The 17,123-nt window shown below is 51.9% G+C and overlaps 9 protein-coding genes across 9 annotated transcripts; 2 read left to right on the top strand and 7 right to left on the bottom strand.

The window, feature by feature from the left end:
- Positions 1–159: 159 nt before the first annotated feature.
- BO83DRAFT_12768 (NTF2 and RRM domain protein) lies at positions 160–2,438 on the bottom strand. The gene is made up of 4 exons (XM_025526074.1): positions 2,402–2,438; positions 1,846–2,311; positions 779–1,765; positions 160–714 (listed from the first exon to the last, which is right to left on the bottom strand). Exons 2-4 carry the CDS (start codon positions 2,161–2,163, stop codon positions 421–423), a joined length of 1,599 nt encoding a protein of 532 aa, XP_025388752.1. The 5' UTR covers positions 2,164–2,311; positions 2,402–2,438; the 3' UTR covers positions 160–420.
- A 1,256-nt stretch (positions 2,439–3,694) lies between these two features.
- On the bottom strand, positions 3,695–4,730 carry BO83DRAFT_12804 (uncharacterized protein). Its single transcript, XM_025526078.1, has 2 exons — positions 4,337–4,730; positions 3,695–4,264 (listed from the first exon to the last, which is right to left on the bottom strand). The coding sequence occupies exons 1-2, from the start codon at positions 4,385–4,387 to the stop codon at positions 3,950–3,952; spliced, it is 366 nt and encodes a 121-aa protein (XP_025388753.1). The 5' UTR covers positions 4,388–4,730; the 3' UTR covers positions 3,695–3,949.
- Positions 4,731–5,239: 509 nt separating this feature from the next.
- BO83DRAFT_387992 (uncharacterized protein) lies at positions 5,240–5,940 on the bottom strand (the record flags this gene model as incomplete). The annotated part of the gene is made up of 2 exons (XM_025532743.1): positions 5,240–5,483; positions 5,804–5,940. The coding sequence occupies 2 exons, from the start codon at positions 5,938–5,940 to the stop codon at positions 5,240–5,242; spliced, it is 381 nt and encodes a 126-aa protein (XP_025388754.1).
- Positions 5,941–6,628: 688 nt separating this feature from the next.
- Positions 6,629–8,596, top strand: BO83DRAFT_336176 (uncharacterized protein). The gene is made up of 4 exons (XM_025528435.1): positions 6,629–6,815; positions 6,876–6,906; positions 6,994–7,135; positions 7,227–8,596. The coding sequence occupies exons 1-4, from the start codon at positions 6,753–6,755 to the stop codon at positions 8,488–8,490; spliced, it is 1,500 nt and encodes a 499-aa protein (XP_025388755.1). The 5' UTR covers positions 6,629–6,752; the 3' UTR covers positions 8,491–8,596.
- On the bottom strand, positions 8,529–9,528 carry BO83DRAFT_12849 (PMF1/NNF1 family protein). The gene is made up of 2 exons (XM_025526084.1): positions 8,971–9,528; positions 8,529–8,862 (listed from the first exon to the last, which is right to left on the bottom strand). Exons 1-2 carry the CDS (start codon positions 9,339–9,341, stop codon positions 8,568–8,570), a joined length of 666 nt encoding a protein of 221 aa, XP_025388756.1. The 5' UTR covers positions 9,342–9,528; the 3' UTR covers positions 8,529–8,567.
- A 388-nt stretch (positions 9,529–9,916) lies between these two features.
- BO83DRAFT_377708 (cyclin-dependent serine/threonine-protein kinase phoA) lies at positions 9,917–11,524 on the bottom strand. Its single transcript, XM_025531064.1, has 3 exons — positions 11,255–11,524; positions 11,149–11,172; positions 9,917–11,084 (listed from the first exon to the last, which is right to left on the bottom strand). Exons 1-3 carry the CDS (start codon positions 11,477–11,479, stop codon positions 10,176–10,178), a joined length of 1,158 nt encoding a protein of 385 aa, XP_025388757.1. The 5' UTR covers positions 11,480–11,524; the 3' UTR covers positions 9,917–10,175.
- A 200-nt stretch (positions 11,525–11,724) lies between these two features.
- Positions 11,725–13,194, bottom strand: BO83DRAFT_336182 (putative SIR2 family histone deacetylase). Its single transcript, XM_025528436.1, has one exon. It carries the CDS (start codon positions 12,993–12,995, stop codon positions 11,841–11,843), a length of 1,155 nt encoding a protein of 384 aa, XP_025388758.1. The 5' UTR covers positions 12,996–13,194; the 3' UTR covers positions 11,725–11,840.
- A 195-nt stretch (positions 13,195–13,389) lies between these two features.
- Positions 13,390–14,999, top strand: BO83DRAFT_377709 (PQ loop repeat protein). Its single transcript, XM_025531065.1, has 2 exons — positions 13,390–13,548; positions 13,606–14,999. Exons 1-2 carry the CDS (start codon positions 13,493–13,495, stop codon positions 14,711–14,713), a joined length of 1,164 nt encoding a protein of 387 aa, XP_025388759.1. The 5' UTR covers positions 13,390–13,492; the 3' UTR covers positions 14,714–14,999.
- A 104-nt stretch (positions 15,000–15,103) lies between these two features.
- Positions 15,104–17,061, bottom strand: BO83DRAFT_359141 (co-chaperone SGT1). Its single transcript, XM_025529346.1, has 2 exons — positions 16,070–17,061; positions 15,104–15,977 (listed from the first exon to the last, which is right to left on the bottom strand). Exons 1-2 carry the CDS (start codon positions 16,886–16,888, stop codon positions 15,378–15,380), a joined length of 1,419 nt encoding a protein of 472 aa, XP_025388760.1. The 5' UTR covers positions 16,889–17,061; the 3' UTR covers positions 15,104–15,377.
- Positions 17,062–17,123: the final 62 nt, after the last annotated feature.

The following is a 17,123-nucleotide window of genomic DNA, read 5'->3' on the forward strand; positions in this document are numbered from 1 at the left end:
AGATAAGGAGCCATCAAAGAGCTAGAGAAAAATAAAGAGGTCATGGCAACACAGGAAGAGGAAACCAAAGTCATGATGACGACCAAGCAAAGCCCAGTGAGAAGATGATAAGAAAACTTTTCCAACCGCTAATATGCACTGTGACAAGAGGGCCACATAACACATGTCATTATCAAGTAAAGGGGGAGAGTAATACATGTCCTGGATCGCCGTGAGCATCTAAACCCGTATACCGTCTCAAGCCAGGAGGAAGGGCTAGGAATCATATAAGGCTTTGTAAAGGGAGGGGGGGGGGGGGGAAGAAAAAGGAAAGAATGGGATTAGAACGAAGCGGTCAAGGTTCACTGAAATGACCACCGCTTACGTTCGCTCGTCGTTCTTCGTTAGACGTCAAGAGGTACTTTTTGTATGTAAAGGTGCTTAAGCAGCCTGGGCCTGGTTGCGACCCTTGGCGTTGACGTTGCCGCCACGGCCACGGGGGGCAAAGCCTCCGCGACCCTCGCGCTGGAAGCCTCCCCGGCCCTGGCTGCCCGCACGGTCACCACGACCACGACCGGCGCCACCGCGGCCCGCACCGTAGCTACCGTTACCGAAGGCATTGGTACGAGGGCGACGCTCCTCCACGTAGATCTGCTCGGATCCAATCTGGTGGGGGTTGGCAGCGACAGCGGCAGCATAGCCCGCGGCATCACTGAATTCGACAAAGGCGCAGTTCTGGACGCAAGGTTAGCTTTTCCTTCTCTGTTCTGGATTACGGGTGGGTTAAGAGGTGACATACCTTAGCACGGCTCACATCGAAGTGCTTCAGCTTGCCAAAGCGAGACAGGGTCTGCTTGAGCAAGCTCGCATCAACCTTCTCGGTGACGTTCTTGATGTAAGCGAGAACATTCTCCTCACCCGCACGGGACTGGGTCTTCTTGTGATCATGGCCCGCAGTCTGCCAGCCAGAACCATCAGTCGATGAAGGTTGGCTGGACGCGGTTTCGGGAGCGGCAGCGGCCGCGGGAGCAGGAGCAGCGGCGGGGGCGGGGGCGGGAGCCGTGGACTGAGCAGCGCTGGCAGCGGGAGCAGGCTTCACCGGAGCAGCGGGAACAGCGGGAACAACAGGGGCCGAGGCACCAGACTTGGAGGCGATGTTGGCCCAGGTCTTAGGGACCGCCCTGGCGGGAGCACTCTCCTTGACCGGAGCAGGAGCTTCCTTCTGCTCGGGCACAGGGGTGGGCTCGGGAGTAGCGGGCTTCTCAGCCTTGGGGGCCTCAGTCTCAACCGGGGCAGCAGCTTCCGGAGCAGCTTCGACAGGGGTTTCCTCAGCCGCGGTTCCATTGGTCTGGGGAGCTTCCTCCTGGGCAGGCTTGGCCTCAGCAGTCTGCTCGGCCTCCTCGAGCTTCTCGTCAACCTTAGCCGCGGCAGGCTCACTGTCTACCTGGGCCTTCTCGGGCTCCGGGACAGTCTCCGCTGCAGGCTGTGCAGGCTCTTCAGCAGCCGGCTCCTCAACCGGGGCAGCAGGGGCAGCAGGAGCAGCTTCTTCTTGCTCAATCTCCTCCTCATCGACAAGGTACCGGAAGATGTCGTTGAGGACATAGTAACCGTTGGGCTGTTCGGCCAGCACGAAAGTCTGCACAAACTTGCGGGAAGGCTCGGACCGGTTCGAGATCTCGCCAATCACAGAGATCAGGATGTTATCGAATGAGGCCTGAGAGTCGACGTTCAAGACACGGACCTTGCAGTCTTGGAAGTCAAGCTGCTTGATCTTGTCATTGATAGCCTATAATATAACGAGGATGTCAGCATATTAGACCTATTAGACAGAACTAGATCCCATGGAGTTGAGATATCAACACGCACCTTCTGGCCCACAGCAACCTGGACGGTTTCAGCTTCGGTACCGAAAACAAGCTGAGAACGCCGAGAGTAGAAGAGGTGAAGCTTCTCCGGACTGCGGCTCATGTTGGTATAGTACTGCTCCACGAAGTACCAGCCAACCTCATCCTTCGAGATACCATTCTTCTGGTCATTTGCGGGGGCGTTCGAGGGAGTAGAGGAGGGCGCAGGCTGGAAGCTGGCCGCGCTGTTGACGTTTGCGGGGGCGTGGGTGAAGGTGTCGGGGTAAGCGTGTTGCGCAGGGTAGCCGCCGTTCATAGGAGCCTGGGTCGTGTCGGCCATTGTGAAATGAATGAAACTTGGAGGCTCGAGAAAAAGAAAGAGAAAAGTCTAAGAGAGAAAGGCCAAGCAAAAGGATATGCTGGATAGGATGCGAGGCTTGATGCGACGAGGTAAGGGAAAAAATTCTAGTAAGAAATATTCCCCGATACTGGTATTGTCAGTGCTTTTGAAGCTTGGACGTATATGGCCATGGCAGAGAGATCCGGGCCACGATTGCAGGTGAAAAAGAAGGACTTACAACGTGAAATGTGCGAACAAATTGCTCCCCGAAGGCGCAATGAAGTGAATCAAAAAGAAAAGAAAAGATCAATGAAAGGTAAGAAGGTGGCGCGTCGGAGTCGTCGAGGTTGAATAACAGAAAGAACCTTGTGCGATTCCGGAATTGAGTGTGCGAGGGAAAAGCCCGAGGCAACAGATTCGGGAGGGAAAAAGCACGGGGACGAAGAGAGACGGAGCTTGTTTCAAGAGACAAAGAGGTGGGAGCAGATGAAAAACAGGCTGAGGATAATAATTGCAAGGAAATACGAAGAGGAAGATGTGGTGTTTGGTGTATATGTGGAGGGTGAGGGGGGGTGGTAAGTAGTGTGTGTGTGTGTGGTTGAAGAATGGTGAGGGAAGTTAAGTTTGGGGGAGTGTGGTAAGTAACAGCTAGTAGTAACAGGGTGGACGGAGAGACACGAGAGGTTGCTGAGAGCAGCAGCGCAGAGACAGAGAGACAGAGAGAGAGCCGACTTTGAGGTGAAGGGCCAGTCAAGCCGTTCGTTTTTGCTGGTGCAAAATCCAGCCGAACCCAGAAGTGTCCGGCGCTAGTCTTCAATGGGACATATCGCGCTTGGCCGCGAGCTCACCGCCTGCTACTTCTGGCTGATATGATTCACGGGCGCATCTCGTCGATCGACTGGACGACCGCGATCAGTGACAAAATGTGGCAGCGGTGGTGGCAATATTGGGGCGGAATAAGACCAATTACTTCAATCGGTCAGATATACAGATGATAGGACCTAAGTCTACATAGAATCATGGGGCTAGCACTCAGTAGTAGTAGTACATAACCTGTAAACGAAATCGCTGTCGCATCTGTGTTGATGACGCAGTGAAACAATGCGGTAGGCCAATCCATTTGCCATCCATGATATCAGCATGCGGTGGATTCAATCGCCCCCGAACAGACCCGTTCATTGGCGATGATGTTGGACCCTCAACCGATAGCTGTTCTACTACCATTTACGATGCACAGCCTGTAATACGAAGCACTCTTTCTTCGCCATGTCTCGTAGAATGTATCGGGGTTCAAATTCTTGCTTGTTTCCTATTTCAAAATGTAGACAATACACAGTCTAGAGAGCTGTGTACAACATAGCCCACTGGCAGATCTCGGATTCGTATACCCAATCATCGGCGTGCTCCTTTGTTATATAGCAAACGGAACCGACACAATACCACACCCCTCATAAACATCACAGAATTAATCCCAGTAATCAGATAAGTAGATGGCTATCAGACAGTAGATTAGGGTTGGTACTCGCAGCGAAATCGCATCAAATCAAAAGTAGATAGCTGGCTCAGAAGGGGGGTATGATAGACAGGTAAAGATAAGCTTCTCATCAAGACGGGTATCGAACTCGGTCATAGAACCCGCCGCAGGGGAAATCTGGCAAGCCGGGAAAACATGCAACATTAGAACAGCCGTGGCCCAGGTGGCCATGGGGACAGGGAGCAAAAGGTCCAGGAGTAAGGTATCAAAATGCAACTTTCGGTCAACACCACACGACACGTCTGCAACAACTCATGGGGCTTCCACCACCGCTTTTTCGTTCAGCACGGGTTCTCGCATGACAGCGTCCTGGCTGGTCATTCTACGTCCAAGGGCGCGCTCCACCTTGGCACCCAATGCCAACTTGCTCAAGTTATCGGTCTTCTCCGGAGTGGGAACGAAACGTTGCTTCAGAAGGGGCTTGTTTTCCAGGCGCTCCAGCCCATCACGGAGATTGTGGAAATCGGCCAGTCTGGGGTCTCCGGCCGGCAGACCTGCAAAGGTGGTTTCCGACGAGGCGACCGTAGGGGCTTCGCTGACAGTCGAGAACCGCTTGGAGGTGCGTGCCTATGATCGAATCAGACGGAAATGCGACGGCGAAAAGTACGTGGATATCGCATGGAGTCCATGTAGACTTACCGACTGGGCCATGATGGGTCTCTCAGATTCTAGCGATGTATGTCTAGCCATGTCCACTATGGTGGTAGGATGCGGTGGGTCGTATATTGCGTGCAGCTCCAAGCCTGTGCAGAAGAGTGGAACAACAAAAGGCTGCGAGGCTTACAGGTAGACCGTACGTAACCTGTAAGATGGAATTGTACCCCGGTCAGCGAAGCGAGAACTTAAAGAGGTGCGGATATCAAAGGAACGACTGCAGCAGGACCGAAGAAACACGAAATCCAGACAAGCAGACGGAAAGTCCACAGTCGAGAAAATAAAGGAGGGAATAAAGGGAAGGCAAGGTATCAATAACTAATCGGGAAGTTTTTTTTTTCTGAGAGAATGATCCCAACGAGTGGTTCAAGACACTTGATTGAGCCGGGATCAGCAGGGCTGGAGAGAAGAGGGGTTCTCACCTTGGGGCAGTCAATTACTTCCAGGGTCTGTACGCGATCAGTATAGATCAGAAGAGATATCTGACGGGGGCAAAATCAAAAGAAGAGAAAAGAGTAAGGGTAAGAGTAAGAGCAAGAACGAGGTTGTTGATGAGAGTGTAGGACTGCGCGCAGCCGTGCCATGCATTCAACTCAGGAGAGGCCGGGGGCGAAGGAGGCGGATGGGGTGGGTCACCGGCAGGCGCCAAAACGCAATACTGATAAAATCTTCTTCCTCGTCGACGGTCGGAAAGGATTGGAGAGGGGGTTGTCGTTTGGACGGCTTTTTAAGGTTTTCCTGTCCTGATTCTCTCTACGATCCCCTCCTTTGCCCAGATCTGTATTTTGTCTTCGTGGTGAAGGGAACTTTGTTGGTTAACTGACACGAGAGATAGATAGAGTTGATAGTGGTGAGGTACATACTAGTATGGTTACAAGCCCGTTTTTCTCATGCTTCTCCAGTAAATTTAGTGTCTAGTGCAGTGGTCGGCAGGGACAAAAAGATGGGTATGCGACCCATTTGGAGGCCGGCTAAACCATCGCAGGCAGCCTGAGACACCGGACTCTGTTGGGACTGTCGGCGGCAGACACGAGCGCCATCACCAAACAGGGATGCTTGCGCGCCCGACGGATTGATCGTCATGCTCTTGAAATTACTCGGAGTATACTTGAGGGATTTGACGATCGGCTGGCTGAAAGTAGCAGACCAAACGGAGTAGATGCATCATACCATATTAGCTACCCCTATTCCCAGGTACGTAAAGAGGTAGTGATTAAGTAGTCATCATGTACCAGTTTAGGCCTGCAAACTAAATTAGAGATGGCTTGCTGCACACGTTCTTGATTCATTTTTCAGACTGAAAGAACCAAGTCTCTCTTACAATGCCACAGATGGTACCCTAGCTATATCTATACACCACTAGTTCGTAGTTAAATCAGCGGGAATTCCACCACTAGGAGGATTATTGACTCCAATTAGTTATGAAAACTAAGTAGGTAAGTAACTACTTACTTTACTGGAACTGTAAGAGTGTTCAGGCCCTTCCCGGCCAGGCCCGCCACGTGCGGGCAAGTGGGCAGCCACGCGGATCCGATGATGGCAGCAGCAGCAACGCATCCATCATTCTTCATCCACCAAGCGGCCCCCATTTCCTTGGTCCTTGAACCCCAGCAAACCTTCTTTACTCCCTCCGCCTACTCCCGGTTCTTCCGTGCCGACTTACTCAATAGTGGTTGGCATACAATAACATGTGATGTATTATGAAATTCCTTGTTTCTTGTCTTGTCTTGAGCAGTAAGAAGACTGGCTGGTAAGACTGCAAACGATGCAAGACATGCATGATTGATTGATTGCTCCTTCCCGTCTGAAGGATCTTCAATATGCACGACATCGCTGCCGGTTGTTGAAGGGAAAAGGGCGAATATCATTTTTTGTTTGGCCAGACGTACGGGATTTGCTTGCACACTATCACTCTGGCTGACTTGCATTGGAGCGGGAGTGCTTCTCCGACAGTGAATTTCCGTGTAGGGCAGTCCACTCAGCATACTACCTTAGTGGACTAGACTAGGTGCTGACCGCTCATAGTATCAGTTGATAAGCCCGTTGTTTTATAGTTCTGATAGCTAGATAGAATCTCATCTTATCTATATGAATTTTTTGGCCACTTAATTTATCTTCAATCTGTCAAAAGTACTATATTTCTTATTATATGGGGATTACTTCCTACTAGTAATCTCAAAGCGGGCGCTAAGGCGGTATCTCCGGAACGCCGGCATTATGGAGCTACCCCTCGTCTTTCTTATTTTCGAAAAAAACATCGCAGGACGTCATCATATACTTTGTTGATTTTGCAGCTTCCCATTTGATACACTTATTGTGACCCAACATCCACCGTGCTTTATAATTATTGCGCCGAGGAGTTTATTCATAGGAAAACTCTGGCCGCATCTGAACGTTAACAATGCCCAAGCCAAAGTCTTTCCTCAAAGACACCAAGCCTAATAAGAAAAAGGCGACACAGCGGGTATGCTCAATTGACCCTTCGACCGCGAGTAGCTACTCTCCCTCTAACTCTACTGCCTAGGCCCCAGAAACCGCAGATGAATACCTAGCCCGTGAGTCACCCAGCATCAGAACTAAATTATGTTCATTTGGTCAATCGCCTGTCATATATTGCCGTCTAGCTAACCAAGAGGTTCCAGTCGGTGTCGAACAGGAAGAGGCCGGAGAGAAATGGCGCGCCGGAGATGCAGCCAAATCCCTGCGCTTCTTCATGCGCGCCATCAATACCTATGACGAAGGCTTGAGCAAACATCCCACTGCTTTTGATTTGGCATATAACAAGTACGTCATACGCCATCCGATTTCATTCTTGCTCTACTACTCATTCTGGCCGCGTCCATCAGTAAGTTACCTTAGGTACTGACGTCTATAGAGCGAGAGTTCAATATGAAATCACACAACACCCCAGACTTGCTGCTCAACTGTCTGCACCGCTATTGGACGTACTGCGAGTAGCGCTTGATTCTCACAGAGCTGCGCTTGACCTGGAGCAAGACAATGCAGATGCGCTCTTCAACACAGCCCAAGTACTCACCAGCATTGCCGAGGCCTTGACCGAAGCCAAACGTCCATCGGATGACCGGCTCTCCCAGGCAGTGAAGCTTTTGCAAGAAGCCATAGAACTCTTCCAACGCTGCCTGACTGTACAGGAACTCAAGTACACCGAAATGCAGGAGCAGATCAACCAGATGACGTCCGGCGAGACAGACCCTGCTGAAACACAGATGGAAGATACACCGCCAGAACTGCCACCTGCGGACGATTCAAAGTCTTCAGACCAGCAAGAACAATGGGCTGCTATTGTTGAGCCCGTGACCAAGGACACACTCGTCGATACTGCTGTGGCACAGCTAGATGCCATCACAAACCTCTGTAACCTACTCACGTTTAACCCTGAAGTAGGAGTCACTTGGGTCGAAGAGTATTCATCCGAGCAGCTGCAGAAACGAATCTCGGCATATGTCGAGGGGTCAAACAGGCACTACGAGGCCACTCTGGCTCGTGCCAAGTTCGCCTGCGCCCTGAATGAAGTCCTGTACAGAAGCGGACGGACTGAAGTTGGAACATACTCTGAAGAAGTCTCGCGAGCTTTCGGTCCTGAGCTGGATCTATCAAACGATCCGGATGGCTTGTGCAGCAAAGCCGATGCGCTCACTTCTTTCAACACGGCGCTCACAGATCTCCCTCCGTATGAGCCGGAGGCCTTTGGGAAAGCGCTGTCACTTCGATGGCAATCACTGTCCGCTGCCTTGGACGCACTGAGCAAAGCGTCCAAACTCCCCACTGCTGAAAACTTGCCAAAGATTCATCTGGCTAGGGGAGACGTGGAGATGGGTAGGTGGAGGCTTGGCTTGGCTCCATGGGATTATAACATGGCCCGAGATAACGCAGCTACACTGCTGCGCAACGCCCAGACTTATTACCGCGGTGCAGCAGCCTTGGCAAAGAGGGACAGTGCTGCGGACGAGGAACGAGATGGAACCTGCAAGGAGGCCATCGCTGCTGCACTAGCAGGCCAAAAGGACAAACTCCACCAGCTCCGCAAAGCTGCGCCGAAGGAACTTATGCTCGTCGCGGAGGACGTGGTCGAAGAGGGATGGATGGGTCCTGGCGATATGGAGATACTGTTGTCGTAGTTATACTATACCCCGGCCCATTCAAACGTTGAAAGGGAAGCCTGTCCCCGCCATTGTAGAAATCGCAAGCCACCAGATCAGATCTCGGATCTAGCCTTAACCTCTCCATCCATCTGCGCAGCTTCTTGTCGAAGCTGATGCTCACTCGTAAACTGCGTCGTTGCGGCCGCAGCACCCTCCAAATCAGCAACCACAGCCTCCAACCCGGACAACAAACTCTCGATCTCAGACCTCTGCGCCTGGACCTTCCCGGCCAACTCCGCATTCTGATTCTGTACCGAATTAATCTTGGCATCCAAATCCGCCTGCGTCTCCATCAAATGCGGCAACAAATGCGCTTTGTACAATTCCTCCGGACTCAACGTATGCGGCCTATCAACAAACCAGTTAGCCATCCATCATCCACTCCTCCCCCGCCCAATCCAACAATACCAAAAAGCAACAAACAAAAGTGCTTTTAAAAAAAGGGGGGAAACATACGCAACACTATCCCCACCAACCCCTCTCTCCTTCCTAACCCTCGCTTCGCCAACCAACCGATCCAACTCATTCAACTGCCTAATAGCATCCCTCTCCGCCAAAATATCCTCGAACTCAGCCTTGGCACTCTCCTCCAACTTCGCATTCAACTGTCTCCACACACTCTCCAAACTAGCCGGGACATGTTTCGCCGGCGTCGGAAAACACCCGCTGAAATTCGCGTACGAGTTTGCGCGCAGTGTGCGTGCCAGCGCCTTGTCGAAGATCTCTTGGAGTTTGGACGCGCGCGGGCCGGGTGTTAGGGGGACTGGCGCGGGAGGGGGTGGTGAGGGCGAGGCGCCTGGTCTTTGTGTGGTGGGTTCGGTGGACATGGTTTGGTTTATATCGTTCGTTCGTTCGTTCGTCGGTTGGGTTAGGCGGGGTTGAGGTAGGTAGGTACTTGGGGAGTTCGATCGGGGGGTGTAGAGTTTCGTGATGTTAAGCCTTGAGGTAAGGTTCGTTTCGGGCTCCTTTGGGTCGTTGTTGTTGTTTTGTGGTTGTAGGATTAAGTATGGAGATTGGTTGATCGATTGAGGGGGATTGGGGAGACGCGCCGGGAGACGCGCGACTACTATGTATCACGTGATTGGTATAGATCTGGGTAGATGGGGCCGGGTACCCTATATGTATCGCAGGATTAAGGTACCTATTTAGTAAAATTTGTGGGGTTCTATATGTGTTTGGTGCTTGAATTAGATTCAAAAGAGTTATAGTGGTCTTTTGCTATGTTGCGGTTGCGCTGGATGTATGAAGAGCTGGAATTGGTTACTGTATATGTTGTAGGGCTCTATAGGGAACTAGTCAATGAAGGCTCGCCAGAAACAAACCATGTCTGCAGCAAATATTACAGATATTCGCTGCTGCCCCTACAAGTATAAATCTTTAAGACAGGCAAGGTAATTGATAAGCGAACGTTAAGTATCATGATCAAGTTTATCTACGAAATGCCATCGGCCATATGCACCGCAAAGAAAGAGAAAACAGAAAGAATCATTTGAATGTCCTCTTAGGAGTCAAACGCCGCGCTCTCCCCATTCTAAAACCGAATCCGTTGCTCGTCAAGCCTTCCACGAAGGGGGCAGATGAACGAAAGCCAAGGTAAACGAAAGGCTGTACATGATGAAAACGAACTAGAAGGAAAACAAAGACGGATCAATGGAAGAATCTCAGTATGCTTGCTGTTGGGGAACCATGCCGCCATACGCCCCAGCCATCTGTTGCTGCTGCTGCTGTTGCTGCAACTGGGCCTGCAATTGCGGAAGATCGCGGAACCAGGGGTGTACCAGTGCGTCTTGGGCACTGATCCGCATCTCTGGTCGTAGCTGCAGCATCCGACTCAAAAGATCCAGACCTAGGGGGTCGATTTGGGGGAGAATGAGACTTAGGTCCTGAGTGGCATAGACGTGGAAGTTTGGCTTGTACTCCGGGAGCTGGGAGATGCCGGGCCATGAGCGTTCCGAAGGGGTACCCATGAGACGGAAGATCTTGATAAGCTGGTCTTCGTTGGTGGTGCCGGGGAACAGAGGACGGCCGGTGTAGAGTTCGGCCATGATACATCCAGCAGACCAGATGTCGATGCTCGTGTTATATGTGCGGCTGCCCAGAAGTACATCCGGGGCACGGTACCACAAAGTCACGACTTCGTTGGAGAAAGTGTTGACGGGAATGCCAAAGGCACGGGCGAGACCGAAATCTCCAAGTTTGAGTTGTCCCTTCTTATTGATCAGGAGGTTTTGAGGCTTCAGATCGCGGTGGAGGACGCGGTTCTCGTGGCAAAACGCAATGCCCTTGAGAAGCTGGTGCATGAATGATTTGATTGTGGCTTGGTCCAACTGGCCGCGGTCGGCGCGGGTATCCATATACTTCTTCAGATCCTTGTCCATGTACTCAAAGACGAGCATGAGTTTGTTCTCCGTGTGGATCACATCATAGAGCGAGACGATGCTTTCGTGCTTCAGCTCCTTCATCAACGAGATTTCCCGGATGGCGGTAGATGGTGTTCCCTCTTCGGAATCGAGGTGAATCTCTTTCAGGGCAACCAGCTCGCCTGTTTGGCGGTTGCGTCCTTTGAAGACCTGTGTGAGTGTCAGTACATCGTGCGATTTAGAGCATCGGGAGTGCGGAGGGAGGGGTTCGTACGGTGGCATAGGTGCCTTCTCCGAGCTAGAATCAGCAGTTAGCATCACAACTTTCTGTCTGACTGGGTAATCTCTCAGTCTATGGTAGGAAGGCTATCAAAACACACCTTTTCCAGCTGCTGGAAGGAGCTGGGCTGCTGCTTGTCCATGGTGGTTGATGGCGCGACGATGGTACTCTGCGCAGCAGGAGTTGGATGCGAACGAGAGGTGGAGCGCGGAGGATGGAAGAGAAAGGTTTTGGGAGAGGCCAAGTTAGAGATGAGATCCAGATATTCGGAGGTTGGAGGTTGCAATGTCTTGCTTTTTGAGCGGTCGCGACCGTCCATGTCCATGCTGATCTGAACCGGCGAATGCAGAGCCCCGCGCTGGCATCGAACAGCGGACGGGCGGCTGACTGGCCCGCCATCACTTTCTCCTCTCCTCACTCTTGCCTGGCTGGTCTCCACTAGACCGACTAGTATCCCGGCGTCTATTTCATGCCTGTCCCCAACTCGCCGTTGCCAATCAATTTGGCGTGTCTATAATTATCGTTTCTGGACTATTCCATCTGATGAATACTGCTATCTTGAAATAGTAACGTCTCTAAATCTGACTTTTATCGCTGGTTTATACTATACTATGCTGCTTATCTGAACGGGTCATACAGCTCACCGTCATCTATACATCACATCCTCTTCAATCTATACAAGGACACTAATGACGAGTAAGTGAAGGCAGTTGTGCTGCCACAGGGCCTAGAATGTCCTGGGATGGGAGACTGCAACGGACATGCCGGCATACAGCCTCCGTTTCTTGCTCCGCCTTGCTAAAGAGGATCGACTCATTCCGGACACCTCCTATATTGATGATGCCAATCGGCATCCCTCGCTTATAGGCCCGTTCCACTAGGCGCCACGCTGAGTATGTGGCAAGACTACTGCCCAGGACAAGGAGTCTGCCCGCATCGTCGATGGCCTCTTCTGCACCCACCTTGACGGCTGGGTCGATATTCTCTCCAAACATAATGACCGCCGGCTTCAAAATCCCCGCTGTAGAACTTGGAAGCCAAGCCCCATCGCGCTCTACCTCCACACGGGATTGGGACCCGTCCTGCAGCCGGGGTGGCTTTTCCAAGCAGGTTGGACATGCTGGATACCGAAAGGTCGAGTAAGGGGCTTCTGGTAAATCTACATCGCCATCTGGGTTGATTTTCAAGCCCCTCCGTCTCTGTTCCTCAGGATTGTCCGCGTTCAGTGCACCAATATCGACCATTTTCTTGAGAAACTCTGCCCAGGCGGGGTTCAGCCTCTCGAGCGATTGCTGAAATTCGTCCCGTGGGACTTCAGTTCGACAATTAATGCAGACCGCAGAACGCAAGTAGCCGTGGAGTTCGAGAGTGGGTAGCTCGGGATGTGCGACAGAATGGAAGGAGTCGACATTTTGGGTCACCACCGAACTAATATAGCCTTTCGTACCAATGTCTTTTATAGCCCAGTGCGTCGAATTTGGCTTCGCCTTGAGCAGTCCAGGCCATCCAATGAAGCTTCGCGCCCAGTATCGCTTGCGAAACTCATGGCGAGCGACAAACTCGTGGTAGTAGATCGGTCGATACGTCTTGTTTGTGATGTACGTGCCATTCTCACCCCGATAGTCGGATAAGCCTGAAGCTACCGAGATGCCAGCGCCTGTCAAGAGCACCGTCTGGGAATGCCTGCCTACATCAACGCCGCGCAGATGCGGCGACGGAGGGGCCGTCAAAAAGGTCAAGAGCGCATCAATGGCACCTGCGACCGTGCGTGCGGACGGAGGGACAATAATCGGCGGAGGTAGAGGGCCCGTAAAGGGAATCCGAATTGCTGGAGTAGTCATTGAAGCCACATGATTGAGAAATGTTGAAGCTGCAAGAGAATTGCTTCACATGGGCGATGGTTGATGACCGACGTCACGGCTTGACTAATCAATCACATGACGTACACAGTCCCATGGAAGATGAAGTGCATGGTAGGTCTACACGGGGGAAAAATTACTTGACCAGACGGCACTAGACGATCAGAGGACCAGAATAGATCATGCAGGATATTGCGGTCGAGACAAGGAACCAAGTGTCACCAGGAAGAAGAAAAGTGGAAGCAGTCGATCTGAGTGTCCATTCTTGGTCTAGACTGAGAGGAGCTACCCCGGATCGTCCCACGTGATCTGCACCCTTCGCAGACTCTGCGAACGTCATCGCCGGCCATCTGCTTCATTCCATCAACGCGTCTTTGTTTGCTGTCGACCGATTTTGCTTGCCTCTTTCTGTTTAGACTATAGAGTAGAGCATTGATTGGGGAAACGCCCAATCGCTCTCTCGTTCGCACAGCCCGGACATGTTTCCCGCAGTCACCGGCAATATAGATCTAGAGGCACTGAGTGGCATATGTGGGTATGTTTATGCCAGACTAGAGAGAATTGGATGTGTTAATATTGACCACCGACATAGATCCATCTCGATTGCGTGCTGGGTTGTTGTCTTCTCTCCACAGATCATCGAAAATTTCCGTCGCGGCTCAGCTGATGGCCTGTCGCTTCTTTTCCTCATCGTCTGGCTAGCCGGCGATGTGTTCAACATCCTGGGCGCCGTCCTGCAGGGCGTGCTGCCAACCATGATCATTCTCGCGGTATACTACACCCTAGCCGATGTGGTGCTTCTAGCTCAATGCTTCTACTACCGGGGATTCACCCTGCGCGACGAGCCATCCACGCCGCCGCGGCCTGCATCTCCCATCACGACAGATGCCTACGACGAGGACACGGAGATTCCGTCTCCTGTCGTGCCTCGGAAACCCACAGAGCACACCGCGTTGCTTTCCTCCAAACGACGCAGTGCCTCTTACCAGGCTCCTCTGGACACTCGCAGCCCAGCATCATCAGCAACAATCACTCCTCACCACCAACCCTTGCTCGCCCATCGCCGTCACTCCGCCTCTTCGTTCCTTCACACAACCGTCGACGGAACTCACCTCTCCCCAGCGACCCCACTCGTCGAACCAGCCAAGCAACCCCGTCCCCCTCGAACTCTGACCATGCTCCAAGCGACCTTCTTCAACGGCTCGGCCATCATCCTCGTCTGTGCCGCCGGCATTCTAGGCTGGTACATCAGCCAGCGGTCATCACTTTCCTCAGACAACAACAACAATAACAACAACAAGCACAAAGACAGCACCGACGACCTGAAAATGGACACTTTAGGCCAAGTCTTCGGCTATCTCTGCGCAGTGCTATACCTCGGCTCCCGTCTGCCCCAGATCCTCCTCAACTACCGCCGCAAGTCAACAGACGGGGTATCCTTACTCTTCTTCCTCTTCGCCTGTATCGGTAATCTGACCTACGTACTTTCTATACTGGCGTATTCACCTGTGTGTCAACGCCGACACCATGGTCGGTGTCGATCTGATGAACTGGCGTCGCTGTATGGTCGGTATATTCTGGTCAATCTGTCTTGGTTGATTGGAAGCTTTGGTACATTGTTGTTGGACATGTGTATTTTTATCCAGTTCTTCTTGTATCAGGATGCAAATGGGGGTGAGGTGGATGCAGAGGCGAGATGAAACATACTTGCGTTTGCTTATAAGATTCTCTTCTTTTGCTTCTCTTTTTCTTGACTATGTCTCTGGGAAGACATAAAGAAAGATGGATTGGTGTTGGTGTTGGTGGTTGGGGATGATTGATTGATTGATTAATTTATCATAAAAGCGCTTGCTTGCTTGCTTGCTTGCTTGCTTGCTTGCTATATGGCCAGGTTGCTACGCTATGCTATGCTATGCTATGCTATGCTATGCTACTCTTGCTACTGTTGCTCATTAATTGGCGTTTGACTGGGTTGGGGGTTCTTCGTGTATATAGTAGTATTATCTCATACTATACTTGCTTCTACTGATGCATACGTCGCAGTAGTCTACGTATCTGGTTCATCAGCTAAGTACTGATACCACAGTCTTAAATCTCAAACAGATTACCATTACACAAGCAGAGCAGAACTAAGCGAAGTAGCTAAGCAACTAGCAAGACAAAAAGAGAAGAGGAGAAATCAAACTACCAAACCATAAACACCACCCACATGCACCCACAACATGGATAGTAAGTAAGTAGACCATGAATATAAACTCCACGCTTGCAATTCGCATTTCCCCTTCTTCTCCTCCTCCCTTCTTCCATCTTCCTTCACCCATTCTATCCCTCCCAGTAGAGAAGGATTAGAAGAAAGAAGCCTACTTACTCACTAGGCGGCCTAACCTTAACCGGCCCCTGACCGACCTCATCCCAATTCGTACTCAACGAAGTCCCCTGACTCTCCACATAACTCTTCACCATAGCGCGACGAGTATCCGGGTCCGCATTAGCGTAGAGTTTCTTGAAGAACCCATCGACGGCATCGCCGCCTCCGAAGTCCGAGTTGATGGATTCGGCGTCGGATGCTTCATCATCTTCTCCTTCTCCTTCTCCTTTTCCTTCTGCCTTAGTCGCGTCTTTATACTTGGGTTTGTCCTTCTTCGACTTCTGGGTTAGGCTTGAAGCAAGCTTATCCCAGTCTTTGGCGCCGTGGCGGGAGGAGGTAGGGTATGATGGGCCTTGCGCTTGTGGTTTGACTTGTGTGGTGGTGGGTGTAAATGTAGTTGTAACAGGCTGGGGAGTAACTCCGATGGATGATTCCAAGGCGCTCCATTTCTGGCCGGGAGATTTCTTGCGCAGGGAGATTTCGATCTTGGTGGAGAAGACGGAGACCTTCGAGGTGGAGGGGTCGATGGGGGCGAAGAGCGGGTCGAGGGTGAAGTCGTATTCGGCGCCGGAGGGGAGGGGGAATTGGAGAGATGTCTATGAATTTAAAATTAGTATGTTTGTATGATATAGATCCGAGGTGATGGGGGGAGGGGGGGGGGGGGGGGGGGGGTTTGGAAGGTACATACCGAGTCCTCTTTCAGCTCAATAGCCACTTTATCCTTAGGCACGCCTTTCACATATAACGTCACGACAACCGTCTCTCCGGACTGGTACCATTCATGCCGGACCTTGACTTGCTGCTGCTGCTGCTGCTGCTGCTGAGTTTCTTTAACCTCAGATTTCTCCTCCACCTCCTCCTTCTCAGCAGCCGTATTATCCTCAACCTTCTGACCCTCATCACCACTAACACCCCCAATCGTACTCTTACTCCTACCCCCCCTCAACTCCTCCAACTGCGCCCTCAACTCCTTCTCCCCCGGCACCTTCACCCCCACCGGAACCTCCTCTACCTTCTCCCCATCCCCATCCTCATTCCCATTCAAACCCTGAACCTTCGCCCTAATCTTCGCCCCCCAAATCCTCACCTCCGCCTCGACACCCTTCCCAGCACCACCCGATGCACCCCCCATCGCCCTCCTCACCTTCTCCTCCTTATTTTCCCCATCCCCATCTTTATCCAACCCTACCATCCGCTCCACAACCCCCACCACCCCCTCAGCAGCAACATATCTCCCCATGAGAAACAAGACAATAGCTCTGCGCATCTGCGCCTCAACGATCAACTCGCGTTTGCCCCGCTCGCGAGCAAGCAGAACAGCGGACTCGGCATCGCGGAGCGCGGCGGGGAGGTTCGGCGTTGGCTTTAGGCGTGAGAAGGCGGTGGAGCGCTTGATGAAGTAGCTGGGCGATCGGGGGTGCGTGAGCAGCGCGGTGGTGTAGTGCAGGGTTGCGGTGGTGGGGTCGGAGGATTGGAGCGCGGTGTCGCCGAGAGAGGCGGCGTTCATTTTGGATTTGGGGTGTATGTTGGTGTTGTGTTGTGTTGTGTTTGTTGGGTGGGTAGGTAGGTAGGTGGTATGTGGTTATGTAGGAGCTGGGTGTGAGATGGGAAAGGTGAGGTTTTGTTGTTTATAAGGAAATAATCCAAAGAAAATAAGGAATTAGTGAAAGTGAAGTGCAGGTGAGAGTGAATGGAATCGAAACAAGTTCGATGATCTTCTTTGGAGATGCGGGGAGCGGAGC

The sequence above is a fragment of the Aspergillus eucalypticola genome (genome assembly GCF_003184535.1).
Source record: "Aspergillus eucalypticola CBS 122712 chromosome Unknown BO83scaffold_10, whole genome shotgun sequence".
Taxonomy (NCBI): domain Eukaryota; kingdom Fungi; phylum Ascomycota; class Eurotiomycetes; order Eurotiales; family Aspergillaceae; genus Aspergillus; species Aspergillus eucalypticola.